Genomic DNA, 22,375 nt, shown 5'->3' with positions numbered 1-22,375 from the left:
CATTCTATTGACTGAATTTTGTATGTTAAGTCAAACTTACATTCCTAGGATAAGTCTCCCTTGATCATGGAGTATAATCTTTTTTTATCTATATATTTCTGGATTTAGTTTTCTAGTATTTTCTTTTTTTTTAATTAATTAATTTATTAGCTGTGTTGGGTCTTCATTGCGGTACGTGGGCTTTCTCTAGTTGCTGTGAGCAGGGGCTACTCTTTGTTGAGGTGTGCGGGCTTCTCAGTGTGATGGCTTCTCTTGTTGCGGAGCACGGGCTCTAGGTGCATGGGCTTCAGTAGTTGTGGCTCGAGGGCTCAATAGTTGCAGCTTGCGGGCTCTAGAGCTCAAGCTCAATAGTTGTGGCGCACAGGCTTAGTTGCTCAGCAGCATGTGGGATCTTCCCGGACCAGGGATTGAACCCGTGTCCCCTGCATTGGCAGGCGGATTCTTAACCACTGTGCCACCAGGGAAGTCCCAGAAGCCTAGTATTTTCTTGAGGAGTTTTGCATCCCAATTCATAAGGGATATTGGTCTATAATTTTCTTTCCTTCAGCTGTCTTTGTCTGGTTTTAGTATCAGTGTAATATTGACTTCTTAGAATGAGTTGAGAAGTGTTCTCTCCCCTTCTATTTTTGAAAGAATTGTGAAGGATTGTATTATTTCTTCTTTAAATTAGTGATATATTAGTGATCATTGAAGTCATCTAATTGCGGGCTTTTCTTTGTCATATGTTTCCTAAATTACTAATTCTATGTATTAGATCTATTCAAATTTTATATTTATTTTTAAAATTATAACAATCCTTTAATTGATAATTATATAGTACTTAGAGTTTATAAGGTGCCCTCATATCCAATATCAGTTAATTTCCATATGAATCCAATAAGACAAGCATTGAGACCTTAGATTTTTCTCCTTTTTCCAATTGCGCAAGCCAATGCACAGTGAGGCTAAGGAACTTGTCAAGGCTAGCTGCTGGTGAGCTGTAGAGCTTAGACCATAAAAGTTTAGGTCCTCAGCCTCCTGGCCTGTCATGATACCATGTTAGGAATCCAAACATGATGAAGAATAATATATATTTCTTTAGCCTATAGACAAAATTTTCATATCCTTTCTTAAGGCTTATTACACTCCTTCTAGTCATTAGCATTCAGAATCTTCAGTTTCATAAGATTGCCATCATCAAAATATCGATGACCCTTTTTATATGGTCCTTTTTTTCTCTTCCATTTTCCATATCCATAGGGAGAAATTTGCAGTCACAGTTTGTTTCTTCTGGGATTAAGTTTGGTTGGGGGATAATTACCAGATCCTTAAGCCTTTAATTATATATACAAGGGTATTTGGAGAAACTAATAAAATATAACCCATAGTACAATGGAAAGAAAGAAAAGAAATTGACAGAAATTGTAAGGATTTTGTAGAATATTGGGAAATACTATCTTGAATTAAAAAGATATAAATCTGAACAAGACAACTCAAAAAACCAAATCTATGTCATTGAAAGTGGCATGATTTTATTATTTGATACAGTGTGTCTGCGATCCCAGTCCTTAAGCATGAATAGCATTTCTGTGTCAGGCCAAATCATGCTTAGCCCTTTCTGTTTTTAATTTTTTGCATATATTTCTCTTATTAAAAAGTTATAGCATGCGCAACAAAAGGAGAGTTCCTCTTTTTCATTTCTCAATTATTTCTTAGTCAGTATTGCCTCTTAGATTTTACATAGATTTCATATGTTTCCTCTGTCTAATGTCCTGCTTTGGATGCAGCCCATTGAATGTTGGTTTAATTTCCTATTGCTCATTCTGATATGACCTGATGTTCCTTTAGTATTTATATTTTCTCTCTTGGGAACTTTCTGTTTTGGTAGAATTAGTACTCCGACTGCCATTGAGTAAACCAAGGCCAATAGTTCTTCCCTACTCCCCCACCCCCCAGCTTCATCTATATTTTAATAGTTTTCCCTATACTTCTTCCAGGTGAGCTTCCATCTTTGTCTTTTCTCTTTCTTTCTTTCCTTCTTTCTTTTTTTTTTAAATGAGACCTATAATTGTGAGACTAGCATTTGCTTTCCCCTTTTTTCCCCTAATTATTTTATTTATTTTTTTATTTACGCTGTGCCAGGTCTTAGTTGTGGTACATGGGATCTTTTTTGTGGCATGTGGGATCTTAATTACAGTATGCAGACTTCTTAGTTGTGGCGTGCAAACTTTTAGTTGCGGCGTGCATGTGGGATCTAGTTCCCTGACCAGGGATTGAACCCAGTCCCTCTGTATTGGGAATGCAGAGTCTTACCCACTGGACCACCAGGGAAGTTCCTCCATGTTTCTTTTTTTTTTATTGAGATATAATTGACATATAACATGTATTAGTTTTAGCTATATAACATTGATTTTGATATGTGTATATGTTGTGAAATGATTACCACAGTAAGTTTAGTTAACATTCATCACCACATATAGTTACAATTTTTTTCCTTGAGATAAGAGCTTTTAAGATGTGCTTTCTTGGCAGCTGTCAAGTACAAGTATACAATACTAGACTATTAACTAGGGTCATTAACTAGAGTCACCGTGGTGTGTATTAGTTCCCCAGGACTTATTTAGCTTGTAACTGGAAGTTTGTACCTTTTTACCACCTTCTCCCTACTTCATGTGTAAAGGTGATCAAATTTTCTATTTCTTCCTGAGAAATTTTGTCTAAGTTATCTAATTTGGTGGCATATAATTATTCATGGTGTTCTCTTACTATTTTTATTTCAGTAAGATAGGTAGTAATGTCCCTTATTTCATTTCTGATTTTATTAAATTTTTTCACCTTTCATCTTAGCCTATCTAAAAGTTTGTCCACTTTGTTGATATTTTTAAGATTCAACTTTTGATTGATTTTCTGTACTGTTTTTGATTTTTTGTTTTGTTCATTTTCACTTTATCTTTTATTATTTACTTCCCTCTGCTTTCTTTGAGTTTAATTTTCTTTTTTCTTGTTTTTTAAGGTAGAAGGTTAGGGTATCGATTTGAGATTTTTTGTAATTTTTTGTATAGGTTTTACAGCTATAGATTTTCCTCTAAGCATGGCTTTACCCATATCCTAAAAGTTTTGGTATTTTGTGTTTTCTATTCATCAGAATTTGCAATTTCTCATGTAATTTCTTCTTTGACCTATTTGTTATTTAAGGTGTTATTTAATTTCTGCATATTTGTGAATTTACCAAATTTTCTTCCGCGATTTAGTATTAATATAATTACATTGTGATTAGAGAATATTCTTTGTATTATTTAAATAGATTTAAATTTATTGAAGCTTGTTTTATGACACTGTATGTAGGTTATTTAGCTGTGTTGAGGTAAATCCAAAAGAAATAACTAGGAGAGTTGAAAATGATTGCATCTGGATTTGTGTGTGTGTGTGTGTGTATGTCTGTCTGTGTGAGTATACAATGGCAGAGGGAAGGGAATGCTGATTTTCATAATAAGCTTTGTAGGATTATTTTTGTTCTATTTCCTCAAGTATGTACTCATAATTTTGATAAAAACAAAACCTCAAAATTAAAAGAAAATAAACCTTTTGTGACAAGTTATTAGTTTGAAGCATTAAAGTATATCATTCTCTTACCTAATGCCTACATGTGCATCTTTCATGTGTACAGAGGTATGCAGGCAGACAGACATGCACACACAAACACAAATTCTTCAATAAGGAAAATAAGTTTGAACAGTAATTTAATCTATAGGTTTTTAGTTTTGCTGAGATCAAGTTATTTCTTAATAAGTCAATGTGATTTTATATTTTCATACAGTGGAATTATATACTATGTTTTTAATGTCATCCTTTATCCACAAAAGCATTTAGCTTAAGGGTCACTAAAAATAAGGAAAAATACATAATCCAATTTAAATGTTACGTGACTTTTTTCAGAGGATGCATATGCAATTTGATATTTATTGAGTCCAATTTACTATTTAACACTTTCAACAATTAAAAACTTGGAAATCTATTTCTTAATATTTGTACTGTGGCTCTTCTAGGGCTCTAAATTTGATTCTAAAATTGAAATAAATTATATATATTTATAGTTTTCTGGAGTGCTGCACATTGCTTAAGATTTTGAATTGTTCTGTGTTTGCTAGGTGGTTTAAAGGGAGACTTACGTAGTGTATTGAAGTGTAATTCAGTCCAACAATAAGTAGAACATAAAAAACCCTGCAGAGACAGCACACCCTGTGAGATTTTGCTCACTAAATTTGTGTCAGTGAGGCAGATTGATTATCTAGTTTCCCGGCATTTCAGATGTCCTCTACTATATTTATAGCTACTTGTAAGTTATCTGTCTTTGTGTGTATGTGTGTGTGTTTGTATGTATGTAGATGTAAATTGCCAGTGGGTGCGCTCTTGGTTGACCTATGTAGCAGGAAAATGTGAAATCAGCAGTAAAGGACTTGATTTATTAGTAGTTTTAACCCTTCCTTTCCTACATTCCACCAGGTTTGGGTACAATCAAAACTGCTGGTGGACAACTGCATTTATATTTGGCATCCTTGACTGGACTCGTTTGTTTACACTAAGTCGCTCAAGCCCCTCCTTTCCTTGTGGGCCACTCACATGTCTTCTGGGTCAGTGTATAGCATTGTGCTTCCTTATATGGTAGGCACTGGCCATATGTGGATATTTAAATTAAAGCTGAAGTTAATTAAAATTAAATTAAATTAAAATTTTATTTCCTCAGTCAAAATAGCCACATTTCAAGTTCTCAGTATCCATATATGGCTATTAGATAGTGCAGAACATTTCCATCATCACAGAAATTTGTATTTGATAGTGCTGGTATAGATTTTACCCTTACTTTTCCTGCTGCTTTGGCCCAGATTCTGCCCTGTGGCATAGGCTGGTTAATCTTTAGTGGCTCTGTTGCTCTGCAGCTCTCATCTCTGCTGCTCTATATTTGCCCTAAAGCTCTTGAAAATGAGTGAAAATTGTTCACTGTTTCTTCTTTTTACACCAGACCTTTGTCTGCCCTTTAAGGATATGCAACCTTTGGGTAAACATTTCACAGTAGTTATTCTCAATTTACAGTCATTGTTACAGGAAGCTAAGAACAATCCTTCAAGTAGTAAAAGAGAAGACATTTGAATGACACCTGCCCCTTTTCTATTCATAAGCGTTTTTTTCTACCAACACTGACCAGGGACTGAAATCTTTTCTTCATTAAAATATCTTTCTTCAACTGGAGGTATTCCTCTGTTTGAATGACATCTTCTAGGAAAACACATAGACTAACACACATCACAAAATTTTCAAAGTTTTCCCTCTTCATTAGTTACCTCAGTGGGGTCACAAAAGTTAGAACTCATCTTGATTCTCTCAATGTGTCACTGAGTTTCTGTGTAAAAAAAAAAGTATTGTGACTTACAGGTTTGTTGAAGGGATAAGACTTACACGGGTGAAGAAATCATGACCCTCTCAATTTTGTAATTATAGGGCTACCTTGGATAAAAACACATTTTTTGTAAATTGTTTGTAAAGACGTGTTAAGAGAAGGCAAGTTCATATGTCTTCCCACATAACACAATTGACAATTAGAGAAGGTAGGGATTGGCTCTTAGCCCTGTGAATTCATCACAGTATTTTAGAAAACATATATGTTTCAGGAGGGAGAAAGGCTTCATACTTAAAATACAAGAGACAGTTAAGTGCTGAGATCACTACATTGAATTATTTTGTTAATTACTAACATCATCATCAGTAACAGTAATAGACATTCTTAAATGAAGTCCACTGTCATGCTCTGTGTTAAACCTCTCCCATCACTCTAGTCTTCCACTCCTGTCATCCCTGATCTTGGGACACAGTGCTAGACCCAGTGAAAGTGAAGACTCAATACGCAAGACTCTTTACCTCTGTCATCCCCCAAAGTGGAGCCCTCTATGAATAGATTCTCATCCCTGCTAGCTCTAAGCTCCCTCCCACCTGGCTTTCTTTCCCTTCCCCTCTGCCCTCTAGGATCCCTACACTTACATAAGTCCTTGATGTTTTTTGGGCTTCATTTCCCTTCATTGTTTGTTCATATTTTGAGCATGACTATCTCTAAGATGCTAATTCTTATATAGCCTTTCCTGTGGATCTGGGTGTGGCTCTAGAGGTGATGCTTTCTGAAAGCCTCACTTGCTCACTGGGTTGATTTTTCTAGATGGGCTTTGTTATAAATGGCTGCTTCTCTGAACTTTGTATTATGTGAGTTTACCACTCCCCCTTACTCATAGTACCTAGTAATCTCTGGACATTGATGATTAATAATGAGAAATTCCAGGAGGAATAAGATCAAGCAAAGTTTTGTTTTGTTTTAAGAACTGAAATATGAAAGGGTAGTTTCTGTACATGAACTATATCTTTATTCAATCTACTCCTTGACATCTGTGTGCTGGTATCACTGCAGAAAAAGATTACCATGGGAATGAGTTGCTTGCTCTGATTTGTCAAAAAAAAATGAAACATCCATGAAAATAAAACGTTACAGTATTTTTATGCTTCTGTAATTCTGTTACAGGAACATATTATGTACAAAAGATTCTATGGTGGGAGATAGAATTGGCAGTGACGTGGCCATTGTCTTAGTCTGTTCAGGCTGCTGTAACATACTACAGACTGGGTGGTTTATAAGTAGCAAAATTTATTTCTCACAGCTCTGGTTGCTGGATGTCTAGAATCATGACACCAGAATGGTGGGGTTACGGCCCCCTTCTGAGTCGCAGACTTCTTTGTGTGTCCTCACAGAATGGAAGGGGGGCTAGGAATCTCTCTGGAGTCTCTTTTATACGGCACTAATAATAGTTAGAAGACCCTAATCCCAGTCATGAGGACTTCATCCTCATGGCTTAAGCACTTCCCAAAGCCCCATCTCCTCATTCTGTCATCTTTGGGGGTTAGGATTTCAATATATGAATTTTGGGGGGATATTTTCACACCATAGCAGCCAGCTACTGCTGAAAAAAAAAAGAAAGAAAAAGAAAGCCCAACAGTTTGCCTAGTAGGGTAGTATGCATGTCAAGTTGTAAGTATACCCTTTTTATTATTTAGCTCTTCATTTTATTTAAAACTTATTTTTTATTTCTCTAGAATCTTGAAATCATCACATGGTGGATATCTGGGGAATTCCTGGAAACCTCTGATTGATTTTTCCTTCATTTATTTTTTACAAGATAATTTATTGGGTGGCAATTTCTATAACATAAAATTAACCATTTGGAAGTAAACAATTCAGTGCCTTCACAATCCGGTATAACCACCCCATCTATCTCATTTCAAAACATTTCCATCACTCTAAAGTAAAACCCTTTGCCCATTAAGCACTTTCTCACCATCCTTCTTCCCACCAGCTCCTGGCAGCCACCAATCTGCATTCAGTCTCTGTGGATTTATCTATTCTGGATATTTCATAGAAAATCATCTCTCCCAAATTTTTCTTGTCCCTGTTTGTAGTCACCCTCTTCCCCACCTTCATTCCAGGGCAAAAACTGATCTCCTTTTGTTTGTTTAATTTTGCCTTTTCACTTGCATATTATATGAATGAAATTATAAACTATGTTGCCTTATCAATCTGGCTTCTCTCAATTAGAATAATACATTCGAAATTCATCTATATTATTCTGTGGAACAATAGTTCATTCCATTTTATTCTTGAAAACTATTGGATGCATTTACCATTCACTTTATGAAGGGAATTTGGCTTGTTTTCCGGTTTGCACAATGGGCCACTGAAAATATCTGCATGCAGGTTTTTGTATGAATAAGCTTTCATTTCTCTTTGGTAAACACTTAGGGTTAGGAGTTCTGGGATAAGTATGTATTTAATTTTCTAAAAAACTGGAAAATTTTTCCAAAATGACTATAAATACTTTTTTAAGCTGTAAATGGACTAACATTTTCTTTTCTTTTTGTTTTTTTGAGGTACACCAAAGTGAATCAGCTGTATTTATACATATATCCCCATATCCCTCCCTCCCGCAACTCCTTCCCACCCTCCCTATCCCACCCCTCTAATTCATCACCCATCATCAAGTTGATCTCCCTGTGTTATGCACCAGCTTCCCACTAGCTATTTTACATTTGGTAATGTATATATGTCAGTGATACTCTCTCACTTCATCCCAGCTTCCCCTTTGAGCCCCCCACCCTGTGTCCTCAAGTCTGATCTCTACATATGCATCTTTATTCTTTCCCTGTCACTGGGTTCATCAGTACCATTTTTGTTTTTTTTTTTTTTGGATTCCATATATATGAGTTAGCATACAGTATTTGTTTTTCTCTTTCTGGCTTACTTCGCTCTGTATGACAGACTCTAGGTCCATCCACCTCATTACAAATAGCTAAATTTCATTCTTTTTTATGGCTGAGTAATATTCCATTGTATGTGTGTGCCACATCTTCTTTATCCATTCATCTGTTGATGGAGATTTAGGTTGCTTCCATGTCCTGGCTATTGTAAATAGTGCTGCAGTGAACATTGGAGTGCATGTGTCTTTTTGAATGATGGTGTTCTCTGGGTATATGTCCAGGAGTGGGATTGCTGGGTCATATGGTAACTCTATTTTTAGTTCTGCAAGGCACCTCCATACTGTTCTCCATAGTGGCTGTACCAATTTACAGTGCAGGAGGGTTCACTTTAATCCACACCCTCTCCAGCAGTTATTGTTTCTAGATTTTTTGATGATGGCCATTCTGAATGGTTTGAGTTGATACCTCCTTGTGGCTTTGACTTGCATTTCTCTAATGATTAGTGATGTTGAGCATCTTTTCCTGTGTTTGTTAGCCATCTGTATGTCTTCTTTGGAGAAATGTCTATTTAGGTTTTCTGCCCATTTGTGGATTGGGTTATTTGCGTTTTTGGTATTAAGCTGCATGAGCTGCTTGTATATTTTGGAAGTTTATCCTTTGTCAGTTGCTTCTTTCGCAAATATTTTCTCCCATTCTGAGGGTTGTCTTCTTGTCTTGTTTATGGTTTCTTTTGCTGTGCAATAGCTTTTAAGTTTCATTAGGTCTCATTTGTTTATTTTTTATTTTATTTGCAGTATTCTAGGTGGAGGGTCAAAAAGGATTTTGCTTTGGTATATGTCATACAGTGTTTGGCCTATGTTTTCCTCTTGGAGTTTTATAGTGTCTGGCCTTACATTTAGGTCTTTAATCTGTTTTATTTTTGTGTATGGTGTTAGGAAGTGTTCTCATTTCATTCTTTTACATGTAACTGTCCAATTATCCCAGCACCACTTATTGAAGGGGGTGTCTTTTTTCCATTGTATATTCCTGCCTCCTTTATCAAAGATAAGGTGCCCATATGTGTGTGGGTTTATCTCTGGGCTCTCTGTTGTGTTCCATTGATCTATATTTCTGTTTTTGTGCCAGTACCATACTGTCTTGATCACTGTAGTCATGTAGTATAGTTTGAAGTCAGGGAGCCTGATTCCACTAACTCTGTCTTTCCTTCTGAAGATTGCTTTGGCTATTCGGGGTTTTTTGGATTATCGAACAAATTGTAAAATTTCTTGTTATAGTTCTGTGAAAAATGTCATTGGTAATTTCATAGAAATTGCGTTGAATCTGTAAATTGCTTTGGGTAGGATAGTCATTTTCACAATGTTGATGCTTCCAACCCAAGAACATGGTATGTCCCTCCATCTGTTTGTATCGTCTTTGATTTCTTTCATCAGTGTATTATGGTTTTCTCATGCAGGTCTTTTGACTCCTTAGGCAGGTTTATTCCTAGGTATTTTATTCTTTTGGTTGCAATGGTGAATGGGAGTGTTTCCTTAATTTCTCTTTCTGCTTTTTCATTGTTAGTGTATAGGAATTCAAGAGATTTCTGTGCCTTCATTTGTATCCTGCTACTTTACTAAATTCATTGATTAGTGCTAGCAGTTTTCTGGAAGACGCTTTAGGGTTTCCTATGTATAATATCATGTCATCTGCAAAGAGTGACAATTTTACTTCTTCTTTTCCAATTTGGATTCCTTTTATTTCATTTTCTTCTCTGATTGCTGTGGCTAAAACTTCCAAAACTATGTTGAATAATAGTGGTGACAGTGGGCACCCTTGTCTTGTTCCTGTCCTTAGAGGGAGTGCTTTCAGTTTTTCACCATTTAGAATGATGTTGGCTGTTGGTTTGTCATATATGGCTTTTATCATGTTGAGGTAACTTCCTTCTGTGCCCACTTTCTGGAGAGTTTTTATCATAAATGGATGTTGAATTTTGTCAAAAGTTTTTTCTGTATCTATTGAGATCATCATATGGTTTTTATCCTTCAATTTGTTGATATGATGTATGACTGATTGATTTGCATATATTGAAGAATCCTTGCATCTCAGGGATAAACCCCACTTGATTATGGTGTATGATCTTTTTAATGTGCTGTTGGATTCTGTTAGCTAGTATTTTCTTGAGGATTTTTGCATCTATATTCATCAGTGATATTGGCCTGTGATTTTCTTTTTTTGTGACATCTTTTTCTGGTTTTGGTATCAGGGTGATGGTGGCCTTGTAGAAAGAGTTTGGGAGTGTTCCTCCCTCTGCTATATTTTGGAAGAGTTTGAGAAGGATAGGTGTTAGCTCTTCTCTAAATGTTTGATAGAATTTGCCTGTGAAGCCTTTTGACCCTGGGCTTTTGTTTGTTGGACGATTTTTAATCACAGTCTCAATTTTAGTGCTTGTGGTTGGTCTGTTCATATTTTCTATTTCTTCCTGGTTCAGTCTTGGAAGATTGTATTTTTCTAAGAATTTATCCACTTAGTCCCTGTTATCTCATTTATTGGCATGTAGTTGCTTATAGTAGTTTCTCATGATCTTTTGTATTTCTGTGGTGTCCGTTGTTACTTCTCCTTTTTCATTTCTAATTCTGTTGATTTGCATCTTCTCCCTATTTTTCCTGATGAGTCTGGCTAATGGTTTATCAATTTTGTTTATCTTCTCAAAGAACCATCTTTTAGTTTTATTGATCTTTGCTATTGTTTCCTTCATTTCTTTTTCATTTATTTCTGCTCTGATCTTTATGATTTCTTTCCTTCTGCTCACTTTGGGGTTTCTTTGTTCTTCTTTCTCTAATTGTTTTAGGTGTAAGGTTAGGTTGTTTATTCGATATTTTTCTTGTTTCTTGAGGTAGGACTGTATTGCTATAAACCTCCCTCTTAGAACCGCTTTTGCTGTGTCCCATAGGTTTTGGGTTGTTGTGTTTTCATTGTCATTTGTTTCTAGATATTTTTTGATTTCCTCTTTAATTTCTGCAGTGACTTCTTGGTTGTTTAATAGCATATTGTTTAATCTCCATGTGTTTGTATTTTTTACGGTTTTTTCCTGTAATTGATATCTAGTCTCATGGCGCTGTGGTCAAAGAAGATGCTTGACACCATTTCAATTTTCTAGAATTTACTGAGACTTGATTTATGCCCCGAGATGTGTTCTATCCTGGAGAATGTTCTGTGTGCACTTGAGAAGAAAGTGTATCTTGTAGTTTTTGGATGGGATGTCCTATAAATATCAATTAAGTCAAGATGGTCAAATGTCTCATTTAGAGCTTGTGTTTCCTTATTTATTTTGTGTTTGGATGATATGCCCATTGATGTAAGTGGGGTGTTAAAGTCTCCTGCTATTATTGTGTTACTATCGATTTCCCCTTTTATGGCTGTTAGCATTTGCCTTATATATTGAGGTGCTCCTATGTTGGGTGCATAGATATTTACCATTGTGATATGTTCTTTTTGGATTGATCCCTTGATCATTATGTAGTCCCCTTCCTTGTCTCTTGTAATAGTTTTTACTTTAAAGTCTAAACTGTCTGATATGAATATTGCTACTCCAGCTTTCTTCCATTTGCATGGAATATCTTTTTCCATTCCCTTACTTTCAGTCTGTATGTGTCCCTATATCTGAAGTGGGTTTCTTGTGGACAGCATATATAAGGGTCTTTTATTTTGTATCCATTCAGCCAGTCTGTTTTTTTGTTGGAGCATTGAATCTATTTACATTTAAGGTAATTATTGATATGTATATTCCTATTACCTTTTTCTTAATTGTTTTGGCTGTGTTTTTGTAGGTCTTTTCCTTGTCTTGTGTTCTCTGCCTAGAGGAGTTCCTTTAAGCAGTTGTTGTAAGGTTGTTTTCATGGTGCTGAATTCTCTTAACTTTTGCTTGTCTGTAAAGCTTTTGATTTCTCTGTCAAATCTGAATGAGATTCTTTCTGGGTTAGAGTATTCTTGACTGTAGTTTTTTCTCTTTCAAGACTTTATTTATCTCCTGCCACTCCCTTATGGCCTGCAGAATTTCTGCAGAAAGATCAGCTGTTATCCTTATGGGTTTTCCCTTATATGTTATTTGTTGCTTTTCTCTTGCTGCTTTTAATATTTATTCTTTGTGTTTAATTTTTGTTAGTTTGATTAATATGTGCCTCATTTTGTTTCTCCTTGGGTTTATTCTGTATGGAACTCTCTGCACTTCTTGGACTTAGTTTACTATTTCCTTTCCCATGTTGCGGAAGTTTTCCAAGAATCTCAAATATTTTCTCAGACCCTTTCTTTTTTTCTTCTTCCTCTGGGACGCCTACGATTTCAATCTTGGTATGCTTAATATTATCCCTGAGGTCTCTGAGACTGTCTTCCATTCTTTTTATTGTTTTTATTCTTTTTTCTCTTTCCTTCTTGTGGCAGTTATTTCCCTATTCTATCTTCCAACTCACTTGTTCTTCTGCCTCAGTTATTCTGATGTTTATACCATCTAGAGTATTTTTAATTTCAGTTATTGTGTTGTTCATTACTGTTTGTTTGCTCTTTAGTTCTTCTAGGTCCTTAGTAAATGTTTCTTGTATTTTCTCTATTTTTTTTCAAGATTTTGGATTATCTTTACTATCATTACTCTGAACTCTTTTTCAGACAGTTTGCCAATTTCTTCTTCATTTATTTAGTCTTGTGGGTTTTTATCTTGCTCCTTTGTCTGCCAGGTGTTTCTTTGTTTTCTCATTTTGTCTGATTTATAGGATTTGCTGTCTCTTTTCCCTGTGCTCCCTAGTAGAAATTCCTCTTATCTCTGTTCTGTTTGGCTTGAGGTGTCAAGCACTGGAGCTTGCTGGCCTTTGGTTCGATTTGGAGCTTGGTGTTGAGAATGAGAACTCTGGGGGAGTACTTGCTAATTAATATTCCATGGGGTCAGGAGTTCTGTGGTGGTCCAATATCCTGGACTCCGCTCTGCTGTTTCTGAGGTCCAGGTTTTATCCTTGGCCAGGGAACCAAGACCCTGGAAGCTGCATGGCATGGAGAAAAAGGAGTTAGAGGGAAAGTGAAGAAAAAAGGGAAGAAGGGGATAGGACAGACAGATCCCCAAGACTGGTGGTAAAAGCAACTCTAATCAGTCAAAAATCACACAAGGAGATGTACATACTTGCACTTGCAAAAAGAGAAGAGGAACAGAAACCAAAGAGAAGAGGACAAGAAAGCAAGGAGAAGAGAAGAGAAAGCAAAGAAAGAAGAGAGTACTCATACCAATTACAAGCAAATCCACATACAAATATGTTCAGTAAAAATTTAACTAACAAATACCTAAAACCAGAAACAAGATAAGCATACCAAGAAGTCCTCCAGTACTTCTAGGTATGGCTCTGCACCTGCTGTGGAGAGGACTGTGGAGAGCTCGGACTGTGATGTGGTATTTGTCCTGTGTGTATTTGTCCCCACAGTCCCCAGTTGTCTACTGTCTCTATTGTAGAAACACTCGTCTATTCAGGTGATCCACAGTTGCAGGTTCTTTTAGGCCTATTGTGGGCAATAAATCTGCTCCTCCTGTGGCTGTTTCTCTTTGTCTTCTTTGGTCCTGCAGTCCTCGGAGATCAGTTTCGGTGTTGGTCCCTACTTTGCATGTGGGTTGCTCTCAGCAGTCGGTTCCCCACGCAGGCAAGAGGGGGCAAAAGAGGGTGATTGGGGTCACTTGCAACTTCAGGTCAGGGAGTGGGGAAGGATATGGCAGTCTAAGTGAAATCTGCGGGATTGCTTGCAGCAGCAGAGGTCAGTGTGAGCCTTAGGTGTGTTGTGCATTCTCCTAGGAAATTTGGTCCTGATCGCAAGACCCTTCCTGTTGGTGGGCTTCACCTGCTGCCGGGAGGGTGTGGTTAATCACTTGCCTTACACACAGTACCCTTAGTGGTTGTGGGTCAGTGGGCCGTGGGCCGGCGGCATGGTGGCGGGGCAGTGGGCAGGTGGGCGGGCGTTTGGCGGGACCCAGCAGCATGCGGGGCGGGGCAGGCGGGGGCATGGGGCGGCGTGCTTTTTGATCCAGCAGCCACAGGTCAGCCACTTTGCAGCCTGTGAGTTCATGGAGAGGGAAGCTCCTCCCAAGCACTCTAAAACAAAAGTCCCCTGCCTCTCGGTCTGGCCCAGGATTTTTCCCAAACTCCCTCGTAGCTTGCTAGCATACCTGCCCCCCAGGCTGTTCTCATGCAGCCAGCCCCAGCTCTCTCCCTGGTGTCTCTTCTCTGCAGCCCAAGCCTCGGCGCCCAGCCTCCACCACCACTGTGGATGAGCAGATTAGCTTCTCTGGTTGGGGAGTGCTGCCTGACTCCTCCGTGTGGGGATCTCTCTGCTCTGCCCTCGGTAGACCTGCCATTGCTGTCTTTTCTGGGGACTCTGAGGCTCTCCCTGTCCTTCCTTGCCAGTGAGGGGGCTCCCCCGTGTGTGGGAGCCTTCCCCCGCCACAGCTCCCTCCCAAAGGGGCTGGTCTTCTTAGCATTCTTTGTCTCTTCTCTTTCCCTTCCTTCCTTTGCGCTACCCGATTTCCTGGAAATTCTCTGGCCTTTTTGTGGTCTGAGGTCCCCTGCTGGCATTTGAAAGTTGTTCTCCAGGAGCCACTCCCCAAGTAGATGTATTTTTAATGTATTTGTGTGGAGGAATGTGATTGCCACATCCTACTCCTCCACCAATTTTTTTCCAGTCTCTGACTATAAAATTTTGCATTCTTATCAGCAATTCATAAATGTATTAGGTCCTTACATCTTTATCAGCACTTGGTAATATTTTTATTTAAGCATTTTGATATGTATGAACTGTTATCTTCTGTGATTTCAAATTGCATTTCCCTAATAGCTCATGATGTTAAATGTCTTTTTATGTGGTAATATGTCATATGTACATTTTCTTTTCTGAATTGTCTTTTCAAATCTTTTACGTAGTTTTTCATAGGGTGCTTTGTTTTTTATTAATCTTTGTGTGTTCTTTATATATTTTGGATGCAAGTTGGATTTTTTTTGTCAGGAACATGTTTTTGGCTTTAATTTTATTTTTTAACATTATCATTAATAGGACAGATATTTATAATTTGATAAAGTGCAGGTTAATTTTTTTTATTGATGGTTATTTTGGTATTGTGCTTAAGAAAGATTTTTCTCCTAAATTTTTTTCTACAAGGTTTATAGTTTTAGGTTTTATATTTAGGTCTTTGGTCCATTTTGAATTAATAGCAGTTATTTTTAATATTATTTATTTTTTATTTTTAAGAATTATTTTTGGACTCATGAAAAATAAACCAAGTCTTATTTTGAAAAAAAAAATGTACTTTCAATGTTACAAGATAATTTTCTTTTTGAAACTGTCTTTTTTTAAAAACCTTCTGTTTTGCTCAATCCATAGTATGTCATTACATCTCCAGAACTTATTCATCTTGCATAACTGAAACTTTGCAGCCTTTGACCAACATCACCCCATATCTCCCTTCCCTCAGCCCCTGGCAACCACCATTCTACTCTCTGCTTCTATGAGTTTGACTGTTTTAGAGTCTACATATAAGTGAGATCATATGTTACTTGTGTTTCTGTGTCTAGTTTATTTCATTTAGTATAATGTCCCTCAGATCCATCCATGTTGTTGCAAATGGCAGGATTTCCTTCTGTTTTTAAAGCTGAAAGATAATTCCATTGTATGTTTATAACACATTTATTTTTTTATCCATTCATCCTTTCATGAATATGTAGGTTATTGCCATATCTTGACTATTGTGAATAATGCTGCAGTGAACATAGGAGTGCAGGTATCTCTTTGAGATCCTGATTTCAGTTCCTTTGGGTAAATACCCGGAAGTGAGGTTGCTGGGTAATATGTTAGTTGTGGTAACAATATTGTACTTTATACTTGAAATTTGTTAAGAGGGTGGATCCTCAGTGTTCTCTCTCTCTCTCTCTCTCTCTCTCTCTCACACACACACACACACACACACACACACACACACACACACACGGTCACTATGTGAGGTGATGGATATGTTAATTAGCTTGATTGTGTTATTTCATTATATATATGTATATCAAATCATCAAGTTGTAAACTTTAAATTTGTACAATAAATAATAGTATCAGGTAAGATACGTGAAGGGAATAGAGAGATGCAAACCTCAAGTTATAAAATAAATAAGCTACAGGGATGTAATATACAGCATAAGGAAAATGGTCAATAACATTGTAATAACTTTGTATGGGGACAGTTGATTACTAGACTTATCATGGTGATGGTCTCATAATACATGCAAATATCAATTCACTATGTAGCACACCTGAAACTAACATAATAATGTATGTCAACTGTATTTAAATTTAAAAAATCGCAATTTTTATAGCAAAAATACAGTTATAATGTATTTTTTGTCTGTCAGGTGGCAGCATACGAGTTTAGCATTCAAGTTCGAATTAATTTCTTCGCAGCTTCAGAACTTTACACTCAGTGTTGTTTGTCAGACTCTCCAATGATTCCAAAAACAGCACCACTTATTCGACCATGTTACGTTCAAGCTACTGGTATGTAATATGAAACATTAAATTGATGTGCATAAACCAAATATTTATGCTTAAGGAGCTAAATGTTTAAAAAATTAGAGCATGATATTTATTTTTTTTAAATAGAAATAGTAGAAAGTAAACTTATGTTATGATTCTTGTGTGTGTTTGTGAGTCTGAGATTGAATTTCGATCAATAGCATGGATATAATCTCACATGATTTACATTTGCTTAAAAAAATAGGATGTAGGCACTTCCCTGGTGGTCCAGTGGGTAAGACTCTGTGCTCCGAATACAGGGGGCCTGAATTCGATCCCTCGTCAGGGAACTAGATCCTGCATGCCACAACTAAAGACCCCGTGTGCTGCAACTGAGACCTGGTGCAGCCAAATAAATAAATACATACATAAATAAGTATACTTTAAAAATAGGATATAATTAAAAACAAAGGTCAGGTTAGTACTTTGTTTATTGTGTGGGCGATTTAAATGATTAAATCAAAATAGAAATTATTAAAATAAAATACATGGGTTATAAAATAAAATGATGAAAATTTTATTTAAGGAAATGCTTTTCCCCCCAAAGGGATGGGTTACTAAGGAACTAAGTACACGTAAAGAAGGATAAATATATTAAAATTATGAAATATTTATTGAATATTTATTCATTTTCTCCAGGAGTTCAAGTATGAAACTGATGCCCTCTATAAACCATACTTTAGACTGGCTTTGGCTTTGCATTGTATTCTATGTGCTTAAGTATTTTTCTTGAAAAGTTAAATCTAGTTTATATTATACTATATTTTGTTTCTATGGTTCTGACATTGTCTTTAATAATAAAATAATGATCAGTTAATAATTGTACTTGGCACCTAGTAAGAGAAGCCTCATTAAAGTAGCATATACAGTATAGAGATTTATTTCGCTCCCATTTAAAATAGAGAATTAGAAATTCCACTACTGGTAGAGAGGCTCCATGAAGTTAAAGATTTCTTCCCTGTTTTAAGATATATTTTTAAGGAAGAAAAATAATTATTGTCTTATTTTTCTGAATTAGGTAAATTAATTTAATGAAAAAGAAAATAATATTTACTTATTTCACTTGAGTTAGAATGTGTGTAGTTGTAGGCCACTGGATTTGAGTCTATAGAAGTTTGTATGATACACAGATGCTGAAACCGTACTTGTATATTGTATATTAAAACTTTAAAGAAATATACTTGGTAAAGAAAGTGAAGACTGGATAAATAAAATGGACTAGTAACTTTTAAAAAAATTTACTTATTTTATAATTAAAAATTAGTGTATTTTCATTAAGAAAAATTGGAAAAAGTAGAAACACAGAAAACATCATCTGGAATGTGAATATTTAGAGCATACTGTTATTAATATTTTGGTGTCTTACTCTTCTTTTGTTCTATATTTTGCTTTTACTAGTTTATTTATAACATAGATCTTACTGTCTATGTTAAGTCAAAATCTGATCACTCAATAGAAAGTTTTACTTGAATGCTATAGACTTTTATTAATTATATAAATTAACACTGACAACTATTGTAGAGTATTTCATCCAGTCTCTCTTATAGATTACTTAAACATAATCATAAGCATTTAGGTTGTTTCCTTCTTTTATTTTCTTTTTAATATAAATACTATAGTAGTGAACATTTTTGTGTATAATACTTTTTCCCTATTTAGATTTTTTTGAAGGTAAGAGTCTCTGAATTGCTTGCATTCCTTCTAAAGTATATACCAATACATATTTTCAAAAAGGTTTTTGTAAAAAACTGTGTCATTTCACCCCTTTTCCAGTGTCAACTCTAACCAACATTGAATGAAAGAAACTGAATCTGTTTCTATGTGATTAAAAGTTCATTTCAATTTTGAATTCTTTGCTCATGAGAATTAAAATTTTCTGTCTTTGCTGTTAATTATGTATTTCTTATATAAATTATCTGTTAATGAACATCACCTTTATCACTGAGGTTTTGTATTTATCAAATAGATGTCAGTGACTTTTTACTGGTAATAATTTTTTTCATGTTTACTGTGAATGTTTTCTAAGATTTGTTGTTTGCCTTTAGTTTTATTCAATTTTCAGTAGATCTTTTAAATAATTTTATGGTGAAATCTATCAATCGTTTCCTCTGTAATTTCCAACATTGCTTTAAAGATTAGATCATTTTCCCCATCTACAGGATTGGTAAATATGTAATTGTGTTTTTTTTCCCGTACTTTTAATGGTTTAAAATTTATTCAATAATTTTTATACTTACTTAATTTATAAAAATATTACTGTATTTACACCAATGGTTGAAATGTCAAAGCAGACATAATTATATCATATCAACACCAAAGTTTACTAATAATTCAAATGATACAAATAAAATGAGACAGAGATGTAATATTTCTTCCTGTAGAACTTGGCATCTTCCAACTTGTCCTTTTATCCCTCCTTAGGATGCCTTTGGTTTTGAATTACCAGATGGCTTTTGAATGATATTTCTAGAAACCTTGTTCTCAGAGAATGCCATTTTTGTTTGGAGCTCTGCATTTTTTTTTAATCTTAATAGTTATACAGATAATGCCTGTATGATAAATACCTATTCTCCTACCAGCAATGCGCCATAAATCCAAGATATTTTAAATTGGCCATTTGGACAGATAACGTATGTCAAGGTTGTTCTTTGAATAAGTTTACTGGTCAATACCATTTTTATGTTTACAAGGAGATATGATCAAATCCGTTACTCTCTCAGCCATCACCTTGGTAGGATGATAATACCTCAGTAGGAGGCTCACAAGCCTGCTGTTATCGCTCTTTTTTTTTTTTAAACTCTTTATTGGAATATATTTGCTTTACACTCTTGTACCCTTCTCTGAGGTACATCAAAGTGAATCAGCTGCATCTACACACATATCCCCATATCCCCTCCCTCCCGTGACTGCCCCTCTCTTTACTCCCAAATTACGTGTTCATTTTTGAATTAAAATAGTGCTAATCCAGTATTGCAATCCACTATCTCTCTCCTCCTTGAGGCTTATCCTGTACCCTAGAGGCAATGATTTTCTTTGTTAATTATCTAATGAAAACACTTATTTGATGATAGGCATCTTTACTCACTTGAAACTCTAACTCCTCTTGTCCATTTTCATAATGTAATTATATCTTTAATTTCAATTAAACTTTTTATCAGATTTAATTATTATGATGATAGATTGTTCATTGTTTAGCGAAGTAATATATCATGCATAGTTATTTTATTTCCTTTATTTCAACTTTTTTTTTTCTGGAGTTAATAATTGCTTAATTTTCCTTAGGTATTTGACTAAATCCTCCCATGCCATAAAGCTCTATAATATGCCTGTTAGGATAATATTCCACATAGTCTAGCCTGTCAGATAATATGTCATGTCTTCTTACTCTATTGAAGCAACCCTCCTGGAGCACATCAACTTCCTGTTCCAACATGGACTAAATGCTTTCTTTCCCTGTGTCAGAATCTGAGACTTCACTTCACTCTACTTGTGGGGATTCCTTTTGACTCTTTTTTACCTTGAATCTCCTGTTTCTTCAATTTCTCGACTTCCTCTTTCTTGGTTCACTTCATTTTACTGATAGATTACATCTTCCAGGAGTTTCCAAAGAAAGGATGCAAGGGAGTTACCTTTTTAGAACATCCATTTCTGAAAGTATCCTTGTTTTTCCTCCTACACTTGAATCATCGTTTAGTTGAGTGTGGAATTCTAGATTGAAAATAATTTTCCCTCAAAAATTTGAAGGTGCTGTTGTTATCTTCTAATTCCCACTGTTGCATTTAGAAGTTCGATGCCACTCTTCTTTCCCATCCACCATATATTACCCATTGTTTTCCCTTTAGAAGCTTTTAGAAACTTTTTTTATCCAATTATTTTACAGTGATGACTTTGATGTGAAGCTTTTATCTTTACCATTGTCCTAAGTTCTTGTGGATCTTTTCACTCTGGAAGCTAATGTCCTTCAGTTCTATAAAGTTTTCCTAAATCATTTCCTTGAAAAACTCATTGCCATTATTTTCTTATATCTTTCTCTGACTCCTGTTGGTTAGATTTTTTTACCTCTTTGATTATATTATATATTTTAATTATCTTATATATTCTCCCTTATTTGTCCTTTTCCTCATTTTTTCATTTTATTTCCCAAGATACTTTTTTCTGACTTGACTATTTTATGTCTTCAAAAAAAATATCTTGGTAATTTTAAACTAACAAGGTTTTTCAACTTTTTTTGACAAGTTCTTTACTTATAGACTTTTTTTAAAATGAAAACAACACTTTTTATCTGTAATTATAAATTATTTGAACTTTTCTTCTGTTGACTACGTTGTCTCAATTTTTGCCGAGTTATTTTTCCTTTATATCTGTATCCCTCCTGTTGAGGAGTTCCTTAAATGTCTGTTGATTCTTGCCTATTCTCTTATGTTTCTTAGTGAGTATTGCAATGCTGGCTTCAGCACCAACTATCATATCATTTGCTGACAGTCTGAATGCCAATGAATGTTTTAATTTGAGGAGGGGAACCAAAATATTAGTATGTGAGACTTTAATCTTGAGAAAGTTTCTCCAGAAACTGTTTCTCTAATAATCTGTGTTGGGTATAATGTAGCTTTGTATAAATGAAATAGAAATATCTAAATGGTGTCATAATATGGCAAAACAGTGCTTTGTTTTTAAAGATATAACTAATCTATTATTTCACTGATTATCCCCAATTGCCAATTTGCAAATAGGCACAACATCTTAGATGTGCTATTTCTTGTATATGTGCCATAACATCATCTTTTGCTAGGATTTCTCATGACAAGAGTTGGGGGTGACACAATGATGGATGTTATCTACACATTTCTCCCGTTCCACATGTCCCAGCTTCCTGCCAAAGCATCTATTAATTCCACTGGTATAATAAAAGCACTCATAAGATACATGAGTTTTTGCATCAGAAATTGGTTTCTTTCCAGGGACTTACATTCCCATAAACTTGTAAGATTCTTGAATTTTCATTAAGGATTACAAACATCTCCAAGGTAAGTTTCAAAAAGTATAGATTTTCAATTCTGGTTTCTGGTTCAGCATGTAAAATGCTTGGAAGTTACCACTCCATCCTTACAACAAGTACAAAAGCTAAACAAACTGAAAAATCAACAAATTTTCTTAGATCTGTAAGAGAAATGAGGTCACAGGGCAAATTCAGGCTCCTGAAAATGGAAAGACTCATGGGCAAATACAGAGAATCACAACTTACTGGAATGGAAGTTACTTCAGGAGTCAATGCCTAGGTAAGGAAACCTGTACTGTAATTGATGAGTTGCTGGAGGCTCAGCATGGACAAGTTTGAGAAAGAAAATCTTCATGGGGCCCCAGCCATGAGTGGCTCCCATACTTTTGTGAATTTTACCCCCAGGAACTTGACTTGATTCTCTTAGTGAAGTGGGAGAAAAATCCCCTCATGTTTCTGGCAGGGGTGAGGAAAAAGAATAATTTTGAAATATGCCAGAGCATTCTGTTCTGCTTAACTATTTGACCTCAGGAGAAACTGTTTGACCAGATTCTGC

General features: G+C 35.5%; 1 protein-coding gene across 1 annotated transcript in view; it reads left to right on the top strand.

The window, feature by feature from the left end:
* The window catches only part of CFAP47 (cilia and flagella associated protein 47), a 474,307-nt gene that overhangs the window by 77,296 nt on the left and 374,636 nt on the right, over window positions 1-22,375 (top strand). Inside the window, exon 23 of the mRNA XM_057717674.1 lies at window positions 16,664-16,805. Within this exon, the coding sequence (XP_057573657.1) occupies window positions 16,664-16,805 (142 nt within the window). The remainder of the gene's footprint in view (window positions 1-16,663; window positions 16,806-22,375) is intronic.

Source organism: Hippopotamus amphibius, chromosome X (genome assembly GCF_030028045.1).
Source record: "Hippopotamus amphibius kiboko isolate mHipAmp2 chromosome X, mHipAmp2.hap2, whole genome shotgun sequence".
NCBI classification, from domain to species: Eukaryota; Metazoa; Chordata; class Mammalia; order Artiodactyla; family Hippopotamidae; genus Hippopotamus; species Hippopotamus amphibius.
Note: the sequence above shows the minus strand (reverse complement) of the source record. Positions and strands in the feature narration are given on the sequence as shown.